General features: G+C 44.0%; 1 protein-coding gene across 3 annotated transcripts in view; it reads right to left on the reverse strand.

Moving 5' to 3' along the window:
• Positions 1–381: 381 nt before the first annotated feature.
• Positions 382–17,918, reverse strand: part of CG34353 (uncharacterized protein) — a 137,878-nt gene continuing 120,341 nt past the window's right edge. Inside the window, exons 9-13 of one of the 3 annotated variants that reach the window (NM_001300642.1) lie at positions 13,816–14,045; positions 11,328–11,711; positions 10,938–10,996; positions 3,233–3,277; positions 382–2,524 (exon numbers count right to left, since the gene is read on the reverse strand). In NM_001300642.1, coding sequence (NP_001287571.1) covers positions 2,406–2,524; positions 3,233–3,277; positions 10,938–10,996; positions 11,328–11,711; positions 13,816–14,045 — 837 coding nt within the window. In that variant the 3' untranslated portion in view covers positions 382–2,405. The remainder of the gene's footprint in view (positions 2,525–3,232; positions 3,278–10,937; positions 10,997–11,327; positions 11,712–13,815; positions 14,046–17,918) is intronic. The other 2 variants (NM_001260413.1, NM_001104479.2) reach the window with 2 other exon arrangements.

Below are 17,918 nucleotides of genomic sequence, written 5' to 3' on the forward strand. Positions count from 1 at the left end.
CACTTAAATGTCTACACAGCCATCACCGAGCAACATACAAAAGGTGAGCCGGCTGCATTGGGCTATGACAACTGGATGGAGTAAATAAAATAAACCAAGTTTGCATTTACGCAACGAGCACGCCGCCAGCTGCATCCTTTCATCTTTGCATCTCTATCTGAATCTGATTCAGAATCTCAGCGTCTGCAGCTGCAACTGCATCTGTGTTTATTTTGCAACGTCTCCAAGGAGGCAAGAGAGGGAGTCGGTAAAGGGTGCTTGATGAGCATCATCGTTCTGCGGAGGGCAATCCACTTTCCAGCGGCAGAAGTGGAAAAATACATTCTGAAAAGGGCCTGCATAAATTATGAGAAAACAGAGAAAAGGTTGAAGCCTCGGGTTTACATTAATATGGTAATATAGACTTTATTTATAGTTTTTGAAAAATTTTACAAAATAATCAAATATACATACACATACGGTTTCTAGTCACATATACATTCAATACCGAAAATGTTCTGGTGTGGGTTAGCATTTATAATTACGTTAAAGTAGATTTGGTATTTCTTTTTGCATTTAACAAAATCGGATAACTATAACTAAGCTGTAAATTACACATACAAGTAACGGCTCGATCGCTATATCAGGTGTATATATATATACTGAGAACCGACTTCATCGTCATCATCTCATCATCATTTAGCTAACTTATCGATGGGCTCCAGTCGCCGGACCAAAGCAACTTTGAGTGGGAATCGGTTGGGGGAATTGATGATTTGGGGGCCTGGGAAATTTGGGAACTTTAGGGATTTAACGTTATCTGTGGCGTTTTGTAATATTAATTGTATCGCTTGTTGCACATCCATTTACATTCACATTAACACAAATTATACTTTACTGTAATTCACTTTTCGCTTTGTGTGGCCAATCGTTCGACAGCAGTATTAATTACACATATGGCTCTATGCTAAGTTTTTTTTATTTGGTTATTTAACCACCTCATTTAATTCTAGAAAAGCAGAATGCGTATCTTGTATGTGGCTGAGTTTTGTAATTAATTAAATATTACTCTCCTATACATTTATTTATATATGTAGGCGTCATTGTCGTTAATCTCATTACAATATTCACTTAAACTCTAGCTCATACGTGTGACTGCATCTAAGGGGTGCGATTTCTGTCCGGTCTTCTGGTCTTTGGTTTCGGATTGCCAAAAAGGATAATTCGAGGGTGCCGGAAAACCAAACGAGAAAGGTGCCATTTGCGTTCTGAAGCAACAATACGAGTATCGAACTGTAAGTACATATATCATGAGATTTCGAATGACTGTGGTGCACTATATTTACATAAAACAACCTTGGCCACACCCACTGTTCGGTGTCTGAGTTAAAGCCCGGCAAGTTCGGGAATTTCTATATATATATATATATATATTTATAGTTATTACTGTTTGCGATTCACTGGTATTTACTGTTAGCCATCATCAATCATATTTATTTACACTTACGCACTAATTGTAATCCAATAGCCATGTGGAAGCTTCTATACGCTGCCATTTTCGTGTGTCGATTAATTTACATACCAAATCAATAGGTCTGTTGACTAATTTAATTGCATTTATGCGGTCAATTAAGCTACTTAGCGCTACATACATACAAATTGCAAAAAGCTAGAAAACGCTGTCTGCTGTAAGCCATTCAAATGCACTCCGTCTCGAATGCTGCAAATTAGTTGGAGTACTGGGGGACTTTGAATTTGACTAAAACGCATGGTGTGGCGCGCAGTGGCAGTGCCGTATCCAATAATTAGTTTATGCATTTATGTATTAATTAAATTAACTATCCGCAAAATGCTACAAAGTACTCCACACACCGCCGTGACGCCGGTAGCTTAACCCCCGGCTCATCTGTGGCCATCATCCAGTACATACTAGTTATATTTAAATGTATTTTTTTTCGGTCGTCGAGTGACTATTTCTTTGGTGCAGTTTATACCTAGGAGTATGCAATAAAATCTATGTACAGTGGGTTTTCTTTACTTATTTTTGAGTGCTGGAATGGTCGGCAAATGTGGCTGTGAGTGGGTGTAGTGAATGTTTTATGGGTCCTAGTTTGAACAGTTGCATGCTCTTTTACATTGATTGTTACATGTATAATGAATGGTTCCGTTTTGCGTTTCTTGATTAATTCACTAAATTTGCTTGAGAAATTCGAGTCGAACATTGAGAAATGCTTATGCCTATGTGGATCATCGCTTAGGCTATCATAAACGACTAAGAGTGTTGTGCAGGACCGCGATATCCTTGGGTATCCTTGGGTATCCTTGCTGTCCAATCTCCGTTCGACTATCCCAGATCAAAGTCAATCGATTCACTTTACTGTGCTATTGGCGGTGAAATTCGTAACTCAGGTCGAATTGGAAAGCAATTAGGCCACGAGCAGGCTCAGAGCCAAAGTGGCGGAACTCAGGGCCAGAAGGCCCAGTTTCTGTCGGTTGATGGCGCTGCTGCCGTAGAAGGTGACGCTCAGATCTCTCATCTCGTTATCTGCAATAAAGATGGATTGCATACGCTTTTATTAATCCACTCGCAAAAGCCTCAAAAAGAAATGGTACATAGAAATCCATATCGCATATCGCACACGAATGTGTGCATTTCCATATTCATTGCTCTATATACGGTCGTAAAACAAATTGGTCGGGCATGCAAGTCAACAGATTGAAATGTACTCAATGGCTATGGATATGTGGATATACGAATATATGGATGTATGGATATATGGGGATATATATATATATATGAAATACACCTCGCCAGGACAAACACGCACACATGCACACGTACCATCTAAACGGACTTTGAATGGCATACATTAAAACTTGTTTTCGGCTCTCGTCTACGTAGTTTTCTGTTTTTGATCGAGCATTGAAATGGCAACGGAAATGGCACGCCAAATAGTTGGTAAACTGTCCGGACAAACGTATATAGTATTTGGTTTATTTCCGATTTTATTTTCTTATTATTATATTGCTATATTTCAGTTATTCCGTATGGCTTAGCGCAAATATCGAGCTGTGTGCACAAGGTATTAAAAAATAAATATCATGCAGATAGAAACATGCAAAGAGTTAGAAAGAGAGGGAGGCAGACAGATACAGATTAAGACAGAGAGAGAGAGAGAGAGGGAATGAGAGTTAGAAAGAGAAAGAGCTGGATGGCAGAAAGAGATAGAACTAGAGCTAGAGCAAGACTAACCTGACAGACCGTGATTCAAAAATGTTGACAGATCGACAGGTCCATCTGCAATTAGTACGTGTAGCAGTCGTTGAAAGTTAGGATAGTTGAAAGTAGGGATAGTGCGATGGTTGCCAGGGCCTACTGGTGCTGGTAGATTGCATTAAGTGCCCCAAACTGCTGCCGATATTTAAATCAAATACATGCGGGCAAATAAATCATTAACGCTTAAAATGCAATCTGCAATCAGGCGGATTTACTTTTGCGCCAACGACTGCGAATGCGGATGCAGATGGCCAATCAAGTGGGCTGCTAGCAGGCAAGTAGGTGGGCTGTATGACGACGAGGTCAGTCCACGCATTCCACGGATGCTTGGATGCTCGGATGCTCGGATGCTCGGATACCAGATCATTTCGTTAAGGCCGCCAATTAAATTGGCAACGTGCTGCATCTGTCAATAATGACAAATGAGCATTTGGCCACTGGAGTCGGGCTTCAAAGGGCGAATCTGACTCAGTAAACACCCGTAAATGAGGCGACCTACGGACCAGGATCAGCTCCTGCCTGCACATATACACTTATACAATAATACGTGTGTACATATATACATACATGCATCATCCGTCCGCACATCGATTTTAATGAAATGTCCTGGCTGCCAGGGACATCGACTTCTTTGTCTGCCGCTGTCGATTGCCACACTGTCACAAGTTGCGGGCGAATAAATCTTATAAATATTTGATGGCCTGCCAACCAGTCGGCAGCGACATATCTAAAGCACACACATCTCCTCAATGCTCCACATGCCCCCCAGTCAACAAGAAAGGATGCCGCCCCGCCCCCAGTGATTGCTGACACTTTTAATAGACAGCCAACATCGGACTCTCCTCCGGATGGAAGCTGCTTTCTGGCGAAGAATGGGTCTGCGAGGCGGCGCCAAGTGCCGGACGTGGTATCAATGTAGGTTGCATGTTGCACACGTGTTTGGCCAGCAACCGGGACAGCTTATCTATCGAGGCATCTAGGTTGCCAACGCCTCCAAAACATGACTACTCTCATTTTCGAACTCCTTCGAAACGATGCTTTTATGAGCAGGTCGTACAAGATCATAAAAATATGAACAACATATTTTCCCAAAGCCATTAAAATATAGATCCTTTAGAATTTTGGTTTATGTAAAAATGGTAGATTGTTAGATAGATTGTTAGATTCTAAAAGAATCACCTTTACGCACCAATTTTCGAGCGAGACTGTCTTCTGCCTGTGCATCAAATGTTTCCAAAGCGCTCTCGTATGTCTCTATTCATTTGGCCATTTAGTCGTTCGCCGATGGCTGTTGGCGGTAAAGCGACTAAGAAAAATGGCCGACGGGCAATGCACACACAGAAACTCCCCCGGCATTACCATATAAATTCCCCAACTGTCAACATAAAATAAAAGCAAATTGTCAATTGCGGTGCCAGCTAACGCCGGCAATTTCGTAATGAAAACAGACGCGGCCACGTACCCGTGATGGCAAAAAGGATGCAGGAGCAGCAGCAGCAGCAGCAGCAGCAGCTGGACTCGTGACCATGTGGCCGATTGGCTAATGCCATACCCACTGCCCATTCCCCAATGCGCAGCCCCACTGTCCTGCTGTCGTGACGACTTTTATTGCTTGCGGTTGGCGGCACAAAACCGTAACGTCACTTGTGATTTCTCGTTTGCGCAGCTAAATAAGCGCGCATCCATCGATGACGCCGCAGTGGCGAGTGGGTCCGCTCCGGGTACGCTTTTCGGCACCTGTCCGGTTTCGCAACCCCCCCACAGCTCCCACATCACCCACATCCTGGCCATGCGGCACACAGCTTCCACATCCTCCACGCGCTTTTCACGTTATAGCATTGCGGTGCGGCAACAAATACAAATGGCCGAATGCAATCGACATGGACGGACGCGAATTTGCTGGTCAGCCGTTACACAGAAATAAAAGCGGTGCTAGATGTCAAATCGCAATGGGTTTTAATCTGGTTAAGATGCCAACTTTGGCTTAGAAATGTTTCATTACGGCTTTTATGTGGTCTCTAATTTGTAGTTCGCCTTTGATCAACATGTTTCTCTCTGTGTAAGGACGTTGTTGTGATGTTTGTTGCCGGTGCGTGGTAAGTACAGCAGGCAAATCCGATTTTTCGCACAGGTGACACGATGGTCGTGGCATAGCCCAAGCCCGGGGCTGTGCTGCTAGTTTATTAGAGATTCGCAAAACGCAGCAGCGCGCTGCCTCACCGCGGATTTTCAAGTTTGGCAGCCCGGCAGCGATGTTTCAACAATGCCCCACGCGAACCAGTGGCTCGTTTGTCGCCGGCTGACCGCACGGATTTGGCTCTCCATTATATCTGGTTTGTTTTATTCCCGGGTTCAGAGTGGCTCCTCGTCCGACCCTTAAAGCCCAGATTAAAGCTCATCAACGGCGGAATACTTATGCTGCCATGGCAGTATAATGCAGTTTCACATTCCTTTGCATGCAAGCACTCAGCGTTTGTGGCCAGGAACTCCAGCAACAGTGTCTCAGTTGCTTGTCCCCCAGTCTTTCGGTCTGTCTGTCTGTGGCTCCTCCAAAAGCTCCATGGTGTTGGGCTGGCATTGTGGGACCTGCACTTTACATAAACATAACATTCACGTGGAGAATTCGCATTACACATCTTGCAAGTTGCAACTGCAACTGAGAGCAGCGGCGGTGCTATTTTTGCCTGTGTGCTTGTTATGCTGCCACTACACAAAACTTCGGCTGGCTCTTGCCTCATTTTCTCCCATCTTTTCTTGCATTTTTTCCCCGATTCTTCTATATATGTGTGTGCCCTGGACAAACTTTCCAACTTACATGGAGGCAAACAAAAAAAAAAAAAAAAACGAAAAACAGAAAAAAAAGAGAATGGAACGCAAAAAGCGATGACGCTGCTGCAGTTGTTCGGCGGGGCCTCGACTAAAGTATTCCCAGCGGCAACACAAAAGCTTCAAACGCACAGGGACGGGCCTGGAAAAAAAAAGAAGGAAAGGGGTGTGGAATGGGGCTGGTTCTGGTTCTGGGGCCGGAGGACACGATGGCCGCCGTCGTCGACTAGGACGAGTAAATTGAAAGTTTTCGAGCAGACGCTCAGTGCCAGGAGCGGCGACGTCGCCCCGACGCATTCTAAAGGACATGCAGTAAGGGTCCACTTTGTCATCGTTTGAATGCCTTGTTGCTGTTGCTGGTGTTGCTGCTGCTGTTGCGTTTGCTATTGCTGTTATTGCAGCAGCTCCTCAGTTGGCAGTTTCAGCAAGTTTTACGCAACTTTCAACGAGTCTTTCATTTTCTGATATTCCTTACTGCCAAACGTCCGCCCAATGCCCACATTCCCGCACAAACATTCGCATTCACACACCATCGCTGCCTTACTTTATGCTGTAATTTTATTTAACTTCTTTTTTGCTTTATGTCGAGTATTTTTTCGCGTGCACAAAATGCATTATTTTTTATATCTCTATGTGCTGCCTGCTCGCCGTAACCCCTGACCCATGAGCCCGCGTGCTCCACTGTCGTTACTATAACTGAACTCCATGATGTAAATGGCTGCATACCTGGCGGGGAGTCTATTCTACGATCTCCTCCTCTACCGCCCTCCTAGTCACATCCACGCATTGGGGCTTTGACAATGGCAACACACACACACACGCACACAAACGCACATACACAAAAACAATGGCAACAAGGATAATATCAGCGACACAATGGGTCGCGATGGCAGACGAAGTATCGTAAAAATTAAATGCACTTGGAGGCCATTCGCAATGGGGATAATATGGCTGAGGAAAATCGAAGTTGATATGTCCTTTGGGTATCCTTAAGCTGACCCATTATATGCCGCATAAATTGTCTTTCTAAGCTGTAATGAACGCTATGTGAATGGATAAAGATATTGGCTCAAATCTGCCATTAAAATATAATTTCTTTGAGCTTGAAGTACCATACATTCTACTGTACATTCATAAAACCCCTTAAGCTGATAACGTTATATTAATTCCGTTAGTTATTATCAGTAGTTACACCACAAAGGAAACCCCCTTTTCTTCTAACTTTTACTTGTTGAACTTCCCATTGGCTTTACCGTACAAAGTGCTATTGTTTCAACAAACGTCATCTGCAGCTGGAATGTGTCTACCTGTGGAAGCTCGTCATATTGCGGATCCAAGGTTCTTAAATGCGTGGCGAATGGAGACCAAATGTGAACTGCAGGTAGCGCTCAATTGGCATTTTCTTTCCCTTAGTTGCCAGGACAGGAGGGCAGGAGTCCTGCGGGCCACCTTGCTCCATTTCCAGGACACGTTTACGTGCTGAGGTGCACAGGTAAATGAACTGCTGATATTTCTCTGACTGCCTGTCTGCCCTTCTCTCTACTTGTGTGTATGGCGAGTGAGTGTGTGTACAGTCCTAGGACAATTCTCGTCCTTTAGTGTTACGGTTATTGTGCGAGGATTGTTGTTATGACACTCCGGGCTCATTAGTTGCCGCTTTGCTCGATTGCACCTCGTTGGCAGTGGTGGTAGTGATAGTGGTGGTGGGGCTGCTGCGGTTATTATTGCATCGCATGCTCGGTCACTAATTGCGTAAATTGTTTACGTTTCGAAAATATAATGAAGTCATTTCCATTAGCACAAAGCGCAGCCATAAATTGCCGCCAACGAAGTTGCAGTTCGCAATCGATGGAGCGCTATGGAATGGCATTTTCAATGGCGCGTAATGAAATTGGAGGCGCAAGGAGCTCGTATGCCATATGCCAGCATCTTATGCGGATACATGTGCATCAGGACCAGGATCGTCAAAAGCAACACGTCTTGCCGGCAGGCGACATCGATACCATTTGCCGGCATCGAATTGCTATAGCTTTTCCGAGCGCGAAGGGAAAACCCTTTTGTGAGTGTGCGGCATTCACGTTTTGCTTTATTAAATTTTCACCGCTTCGCTTTGTCCCTGCCGGCTGGCAGTTCGAGTATTTCACTCACCATGTGCGTGTTTATTGCATATTTCTTTTGTTATTGTTCTTATTGCTGGCTGTGGCTGTTGCCACTGCATATTTATGCGTTTGTTTGCCCCAAGAACGGGGCACAGAAGACCCATCAGCGTAACTGCAACAGCCGCAACGGCACTGAACCGTGCACTATTTGCATTTGCATGCATTTCGCATGGCAGTTCCAGTTGCAGAGGCACTGGCAGTGGCATGGCAGCCAAAAGATGGCAAAAGACAGCGGATCTGGAGCCGGCGCCGCCAAATGTGCGTCATTTGCATGGAAAATCGCTTTTCTGTGCGCGCCACATTTCACGCTGGCAGACCTACGTTTTCTTCACTTTTCCCTGACGTTTTTCCCCTGTCTTTCCTGCTTCCCGCTTCCCGCTTTTCCAGCTGCCCGAATTCCGTATGCAACGCAACAATAGTTTTGCATATAAATGGATTTCGAGTGTGCATTTAGAGATCTACCCATCTATCCACCTGCTCGTACCGCCATCGACGCATTGCATCTTTGTTTATTTATTGCCGTCACGAAGGTGACTTTCAAGGAACTTAGCAGGACTTCCGGGCTCGCCAACATCCAATTAGCGCCGCCTTGTGCCCTTATTTGATTTTTCACCCTCATTATGCAGTGCCAAGACTGTGCGCCATCAATTAGTTATGCACACACATGGAGATTTTCTCAACCGCAAATTTATCAACTGGCAGTCAAAGTAACTGCCAACGTGGCGTATACTTGATACAGCACGAGGATTGGACCATATTTACCCAAGTTCTTTTGCCTTCTCCCAATTATTGGCATCGAAAGCAAAGAAATTCATTTTAAATATGTTTAAGTACAAATACTCAAAATAAAATGATTGCAAATATAATAGAATTCGTTGCTAAAGGTCATTTCTTTTATATTTGGTCATAAATTAATCAGTTTTCACCCATAAAATTGGAAATAATTGTCCAAATATGGAATGCCATGCCTCTTTGAACTCCTAATTTTATTCCCTAACGACTGGTAACAAAAATTGGCAATGTTAATTTTTTTAGATTTTTTGCAAATTTTGATGATGTTACCCCTTACCAAAAAGTGAAAATTCGTCAAAAATTTTTTTTTTCGAAATTCACTAAAAAATGATAGGGTACGTTAGCATTGCTAATTAGCTACAAAAATCAATGCTTCTTTTAACTTTAAGACCATTTTTAGTGAAGCTATGGTCAAAAAATGTATTAAAATCAACTATTTTTTTTTACTAAAACTCGATTTACCGATTTTCCGTCAAAAATGTATCAGTTTTTCACCCATAAATCAGAAAATAATTGTCCAAATATGGAATGCCATGCCTCTTTGAACTCCTAATTTAATTCCCTAACGACTGGTAATCAAAATTGGCAATGTTAATTTTTTTCGATTTTTTTCAAATTTTGATGATGTTACCCCTTACAAAAAAGTGAAAATTCGTCAAAAAATTTTTTTTTCGAAATTCACCAAAAAATGATAGGGTACGTTAGCATTGCTAATTAGCTACAAAAATCAATGCTTCTTTTAACTTTAAGACCATTTTTAGTGAAGCTATGGTCAAAAAATGTATTAAAATCAACTAAAACTCGATCTACCGATTTTCCGTCAAAAATGTATCAGTTTTTCACCCATAAATCAGAAAATAATTGTCCAAATATGGAATGGCATGCCTTTTTAAACTCCTAATTTAATTCCCTAACGACTGGTAATCAAAATTGGCAATGTTAATTTTTTTCGATTTTTTTCAAATTTTGATGATGTTACCCCTTACAAAAAAGTGAAAATTTCATCGAAAAATTTTTTTTCCCATATCCACCAAAGAGTGATAGGGATCGTTAGTATTGATAAAAAGCTACACAAAACTGTCATTCTTCAAGCTATACGACCATTTTTAGTCATATTGCAACTAAAAATGCTTTAGAAATATCTAATTTTTTGACAAAAGTTGTGTTTTGTGTTGTATCAAATCGATTATATTTGGACTTTTGATGTGGTTTAAGGTAACAATGATGAAGATCCCACGATCCTGTGGTGTGGTTAATGTTTACCCAGATGAGCAGCGAAGATGATCACCAATCAAAGAATTCATTAAGCTGCGATTTCTATGTGCGAGTGCACTAAGGACTGTGTGTGATAACAGACATGCTGTGCATGTGCAAGGTGGTCTGAGTGTCTGGGTGTGAATTGATTGCGGAAACTCTCGCAGCGAAAACAAACGAGAAAGCGACGTGTTCACTTCACGCTTCACTGGCCAGCTTCGGCAATAAATTTAACTGCATTAAGTTATGACAGCTTGAACATGTTTTCTCCTCGGGCTGCGATACAAAGCGATTGGAGAATTTTATTCTTTGCTATTTTTATGGCTTGCCATTCTGTTTGCCTGCTGCAGCTTCATTGTGATTTTTGTGGATTATCGTCGAAATCAGGGCATAATACCAAATTATTATGCATACAGCCAGCAACAGAAAGCACACAAGCAAATGATATGTATTCGATTGACCCACGGCTAGCCGAGGTAGTAATACCCTAAGGGATTAAACGACTTGTGCCAATCAAGTGGTACAAGCGGGTTTTTTTCTGTAATTTTGTGTAAGAGTATTTGCATGATTGCCACACGGAAAGGATGCTCTATTGTGTTTGCACAAGCTACAGAACGAACGAGTTATTACTGCTGAACGAGTGTACTCACCATTTGATGATGTGGAGAAGACGAAACTGTTGGTCAAATCGCTCCATCCGTATCGATTCCTGAAATGGATAGCCGTTTGCTGTATTAATCATGGAGCTTAGTAACATAACCGGTATTAATATGCAAATGATTGCTAATGATGGCAGCTCGCCCGTTATGCGACTATAAATAATATCTCGAGTGGTCAAATTAGCCAGGTTGGCTCACTTGCAGCGAACCGTGGGCTCAAAACTGCATATTACTCCACTCCGTCAATCTATTTCATAGAACAATATCCCATCTAACTAATCTCATAACTTAATCTCGGCTCCCAGCTCCACTGTGCGGCTTAAAACTCCCTACAGTGCGCCGTAAAGTTTTGCTCTTATAATCTGACACCATCCGACTAACCTGGACTGCACGGTGGCCTCGTAATGCTGATCGGGATCCAGGCCGCGTACCATGTAGCTCATGCCCTGGGCGTAGTGGTGCGAAACGGGAACTGCCGGCAGGACGACGTTGCGCCAGTCGTTGTGGCCCCAGTGAATCACGTTGCCGTAGCCGGAGTAGCTGCCGCTGCCAGACAGTCCGGACAGTCCGCCCATGTTGCTGCCAATCCGATGCGCATGTAGCCCAGAGCCGTACATCTGGGACGAGGAGGAGGACATCGACGAGGAGGAGGAGGACGAGTCGATGGCATTGCCAACGACCTCGTGTCCTTGCGGCAACTTGCGGAAGGACAGCTTGTACTCCTCGATGGGAGAGTGCGAGTCGACGGCCCAGGAGATGTTGTATCTGAAAATGGAGGACGGAGTGAGTCAGTGAGTGAGTGAGCGAGTGAGTGAGTAGCTTGGTTATCGCAAAGTTTTTCGCGTGCAACAGTTGGCGGGGGATTTATTCCGAGGCGCTGGCAATCAATATGTAATTGTTAAATTCTCCATTGAGAGCTTCAGCCACTGCAGTTAAGGCCAACACGCAGCCGGCAGTCACGTCAAGATGCTGGAAGGGCATCGGGGCAGGAGGTTGGGAATAGGGACCTCCAGAGTGACAACAACAACGTAATCAATGGCTGACGACAATGGCTGGGTTAAGATACTGCGTATGAGCCAGCAGCCAGCCGCTTTGTTGTCCGGGAATCGGGATCGGGAGTAAGGGATCCCGGGGTTGAGGAGCTCGGGCTTCGAGGTTCGTCGTCCGTCGTTTGCTGTTGCTGCAGTCTTAACATAATGCCCGCCCTCGCCATTGTTATTGGCTGCTCGCATCTCAGTGCTTGGTTCCTGGGTAACTGAAACTGCTCGCACAATGCGTCCATTCAACCGAAAAGCCAACAGTCCTGCCACATTCTCATCTCAAGTGTAAATGAAGTTATATGACCGACCCCGACTCCTTCAGCTGGGTGCATTGTACCGCGATTAGGAAGCCAAGTGGAGGTGGGTGAAACTTGAAACTGCATTTTTGGCCATTGCCCCACGGTTGGCTTAAAGGTTGGGGCAATGCCGTTCTTTAAAGTCGGAACAGCTCATTAGCCGGCAGACGATGGACAAAGTTATTTATGGCCACACTCCAATGGAGCTGCTCAAGTAAACAACAACTAATTACGGATGCCCCACTTCGTCCTGGGATGTCGCAATACGCCATTACAAAAGGCGCAAGTTCATTGCTTTGCGATAAAGTCGGCACACAATTTGAATGTTAATCAGCATTGGGATGCTGATGGCATAGAGGACGAAAGTCCTTTGGCATCCTGTTTGTGTCGGCACGGCCCATCATTTGTTTTGCCCTCGAATGTATTCTGTATGATTATTAGGCCATGCGAACTAATAACTTCAAGTCCTGGGCACAATAAAAACATAAAACGCCAATCAGGAAACTTTTCGCATATAGCATAAAACTAACGCAAGCAATAAAAATGATTATTAACAATTGAAGAGCCGGCGACTGGCGCCAGACGGCTGAGAAGGGACCGGAAAAAAAAGAAGGAAAAGGCGCTTTTGCGTACTTTGTATGCTCGATTCGGGCTTTTTGGTAGCTTAATTGCCGGCAGCAGTTTCCGGCGGCAGGGAATCAAAGCAAATGAAACGAAATGAAATCAGCGCCAAAGTTGACATGGCCAAAATGTTCGGTTAGTTGCTTTTTGCAAAGTTGCGTTAATATGGCTGCGTATGGCGTATGCGCAATATGGCTGCTATGCTCGCAATTACAGCTGACGTTTTGGCCCGCTTTGACCTTTTTGCAGCAGATTATTGGATTTCATTTGGTTTGAATTATTGAAAGGTGTAACCTGGCCGACATCGTTTTGTGCAAAAACAAAAAAAAAAAACAAACAAAAAACACGCTGCAAAGCTATCTAGCTGTCGGTCTATCTGTGTCTATTTCTTCTGCCATTTCGTTCGAGTGGTGTGACGTGAGATGTGAGCTTGTTTGTCGCTTGGCTGACTATCCCCGCACTTTGCCACCAACGCCCCCTCCATATCCATCCGCCTTTGTCTGCCTGTGCCCCCTTATGTGTGCGTGTGTTTGATGACAGCTAATCCAATTAAAAGTTTCATACGTTACGTTTACGTTTGCTCACTGGCGGCTCGGAGAGTTGTCCGTCCGTCCAGCTGTCCGTAATTCGGTTGCCATGTCAGTCAACGAAATTAATCTAATAAAGTTACTCCGTGCATCATCATCATCATCATCATCGTCATCAGCCACATCTAGGGGCAGTGTCTAATGTCCAATCAGGCCGGAGCACCTGACATTTCCAACGGATTTTGCATTTTATGCTCAATTACAAAGTCGTGGCACTGCCGTAGTCGCAATTAGCCAACCCACCTGGCGACCCGAAGCATTGTCCAAGTTGGCACGTGGCCCAAACTCGATTCCCATCCATGGCCACTTGCAATCGAAATCTTACCTGTCCTTGTACTGACTGATTGGCGGTGAATTAAAAACGGCCACGTTCGGTTTTCCGCTCAACTGGAGGGTCTTGCGTGCCTTTCCCAGCTGATTTTCCGCCACACAGGAGTAGTTGCCAAAGTCCTGCGGATGCACTTTGCGTATAATCAGCGTGTGCCTTGATCCCCGCGTCTCCATGATGTGCCGCTCCGTGGTATCCAATTGCATGGTGTCTTTGAACCAAATTACCTGTAAATAATTGAAAACTTGGTCAATCGAGGCGAGCACGAGTTTCGAACTGGCGAATGTGTCCAGGTGAGTGGTGTGCGTGATTGCGTTTCAACCGGTGTACCTGGGACCAGGTCGAGGTTGGAGTTTTGTGGTAGAGTTTTTTTTTTAAGAGGGGTTTGGTGGTGGAGGTTCACCGGTTGGGGGGCAAAAGTTAAGACGATTTGCGGCGAGAGTACTTCCACTGCCACTTCGTGCGGCTGTCACTTGAGCGTCAATTAAGCGTAATTCTTGTTGAAATTGAAAACCAGATCGACGTGCCCCACCGACGATTATTGATTTCCCATCAGATTTTTACCCCCAGCAGTTGTGGCCAACGACGTCTGGCATGAAATTCATCTTCGATTCGGCAACGAATCGGCATTGTTTGTACCTATTTGTTTGCAACATATTTTTGAAGCCAGCTACGACAACATGTTTTGTGTGTCAAGTGCGAGACCCGAATCCTCTGCAAACAAATCCTGAAAAAGGACTCACGGTCATGTGAATGTGTTTGGATGCCAACTACGCAGACGGAGAGGACCGTGCGTGCTTTGTAAATGAATTGAGGGCGCGAGTCACTGCAGCGCCGGGCTGTCGCCGCGCTGACAGCTCGTAGACAGGATACGCGAGGATATGGCAGAATACGCCAGGATACGGCAGGATACGGCCGGATACGGGACGCAGTCGGCAGATAAGCAAGGACAGAACGCACGAATTAACAGGGGATACGGGCAGCTCCAAAAGCACCACAACGAGCAGCAGGTGCCCGATGCCATGACGCACATACCGAAATCCAATCTCCAGTCCCCGTCCGCCACAAAGGCACAAATATTAAAACAAATAGAGGCAAACGTAAAAACAAGATGAGAGTGAGTGGGGCGATAGTAGCCAGCTATCTGTGGCATTTCTATTTGCAAGTCTAGTATTTATTTGCTCCTATTTGGCTGGATTAGTTAACGCTAGCGGTGCTTCGCCGCATATTCCATTAAAATGACTGTCAGCAGTGCATATGTGTTGTCATATTTTCAACTCACACCAGCGCGCTTAGATATTTCCAACCATTTCCACCCATTTCCCGATGTATATGTATATGTACGTGTGCAGCCGTAAATGTTTTTTTTTTCCCATGCCGTTATTTGTCCAAAATGTTGATGTTTGCGTTTTTCGTGCCTTTTGTTTCTAGCCGACTGAATGGCTGTGCTGTTGATTTTACGCTTTTTCCCTTAATTTAAGCTCTAGTTTTGGCATCCCATTCCCCTTGACCACCACTATCATCATCGTTCTGAAGAATTGTCTTGGCATCGTTCCTTCAACCGTACGTAACGAGGCATAAGTGTTGACGTGGCAGAAAAATGACCAGAAATTATTTTATTTGATATTTGCCCTGCTTCCCCAACCAGCTAACTGAATTAATTGCTACACGGATGGGGCAATTGATTGTTCCCGAGTCCTGTGTGCACTTCATTAATAGATCCACGCAAATGTGGCGCCAATCAATCTTTTGCACTTGCGCTTAATTTTCAATTGCTTTCGCTGCGCACGGAAAAGGAAATCGATGCGAAACAAGCAACTTGGCCAACTTTGAAGCTGGCCGAAACAAAACAAACCGAAATGAGACGAAGAAGCCCCAAGAAATTAGCATTGATGAGCAGCAAAGCGAGAAATACCAATCAACACTAATCAGCCAAAAAGGAAAGAAAAGAAAGCTGAAAAGTATGCGTGCCTCAGCCAACTGGCATTCCGTCTTTCCTGCTCCAGGATCCAGAGTCCTGGCCACCAGCTTCTCTGCCCTTTCGTTTTGTCTGGCAATCTATTATGCAATACCTTCGTTCGCTGGCACAGCGGAAATTGCCAAAGGAAGAGTGTTGTTAGATGGGTGGCAGCTGCGAGTGAAAACGCGCTAAGGAACAAAAACAAAAAGGAAAAGCGACTGAGAGCCAAGGAAATAATTGCAAGAGGCATGTGGGAATTACGCATACGCCACGTTGGCACGCACATAAGAGAGTTGCGTGTGGAATCGCCGCTTCTTTCCTTTTTTTTTTTTGGTTTTTTTTTTTTGTTTGCTGGTGTTGCTGGTGTCGCTGTTAATGGCCACAGTTTGACTTAAGTTGTTGCCTACACCAATTGGTCAGAGCTACGGCACAGCTGCTCCCCAAAGTTGCCGCCTAGGGAAAAGCTAATAGAAATTAGATAATGACAATAAATAACTTTGGCGTAATTAATGACAGTAGTTGAACAGCAGTTTAGAGTGCTGGCCTACTATGTCATTAAGTCTATAATCGGGCCATCTCCTCAAACTTTACACACTTCTATATGCAACATGTTGCACGGTTACATAGTTAAATTGAATTATTTATGCCCCAGAAGTTTGGTTAATCTAGTGGCCTTAAACTAATTTTGTTTAACTAATTGTCGAGCATAACGTTTAATATGCTATAATCCCCATTTTGTTTAAATAAATACGCTGCATAATAAGGCTTTCAACGGAAATACGGGTATTACCACTTAAATTTCATATTTAGAGAGACCCTTTCTAGTAAATGAGTAATTATGTAATGCAATGCATTTAGCTTTCGCTAATCTGTAAACCCTTCATGAACCTGTCTTCGTTGATTCGACCCGGTCACAAAAACTCATTAAGTGCGCTGCGTTCGTGTGTGTGTAAATGTGAAGAAAATTACCAATTTGGAAATTAATTTGCAAAATAATTAAAAGCCATAGTAGCGGCATGGCAGCCATATCTTTTCCCCTTTCCCACAAAGCCACCATCGCTCGCTGATGAGCGATGAAAGCTCATCAGAGTGGCTCCTTGTTTAGGACAGTGGGTGTAGAAGTGGGTGTAGTGGTAGTGGGTGGTGTGCGGGCGTATTAGGGACCAGTGGCTGTCCAAACGTACGCCCATTACAGGCTGTTAGCTGCTGACGTTGATGGCTCTGTCAAATGCTGCTGCATGTTTAATGCGTCCGACATCGATGACGGCGACAACATCGTTGACAATACTGCCACCGCCGCCCGATGACGTTGATAATGATGTTGTCTCATTGCCGTCGCTCATGTTAATGACAATTGCTCTAATGACTTTGTTGCTGCCCGGTGGTTGGGTGGTTGGGTGGCATGGTGGCTCGATGGCAGGTTAGCCTCAGTGGAGTGGCACAGACACAGAGACACACAGACGGAGCTTAGAGCATGTTTATGATATTCATTATGCAACAAATCGACAATATCAATGGATTATGAATATGCCAGACTTGGGCTCGTGGTGCAATGCGTAATTAATATGTAAATATGCACATAAGTGCCAATGCATGGGCGGCAGTCTGGGAATGTCATATACATATACATATACATATACCGATTTACATACATATATGAATGTAGTACCTTTCAATGCGCGCTAAATAATTAATATGGAGCCCCCGTGTGGCATGTAGTGCGGTTTTTCCGCATTGAACTGCCTGGATATCGTTGACAAGACATAATTAAAATTGCACGCCGCACAAGAACAATGCAAACAATGATGGGCATATATATATACGTATTATTTGCATCGGGATTCATTAGTTCATTAGCTGTCGATCATTTGCACCTTTGTGCCATTGCTTAAATTCCGCCAGTGATGAAAACGAGAATGAAAATTCTATGCAACAGATTTGTGACCGTAATTACAGTACATATGGCATGCCATAGATATTTGCCCAACTTTACCCTTCCTCTTATCACGCTAATTAAACTGACCTTTGGCTCGCTGCAGAGTTTACATGCCAATGAATTCCTTAATTAACATTTTTGCAAAAAAAAAAAAAAAAAAAACGCTGCTCTGCAGCTAATCAAAAAAACTTTCTGTGTCTGTGG

This window comes from Drosophila melanogaster, chromosome 3R, assembly GCF_000001215.4.
Source record: "Drosophila melanogaster chromosome 3R".
Lineage (NCBI taxonomy): Eukaryota > Metazoa > Arthropoda > Insecta > Diptera > Drosophilidae > Drosophila > Drosophila melanogaster.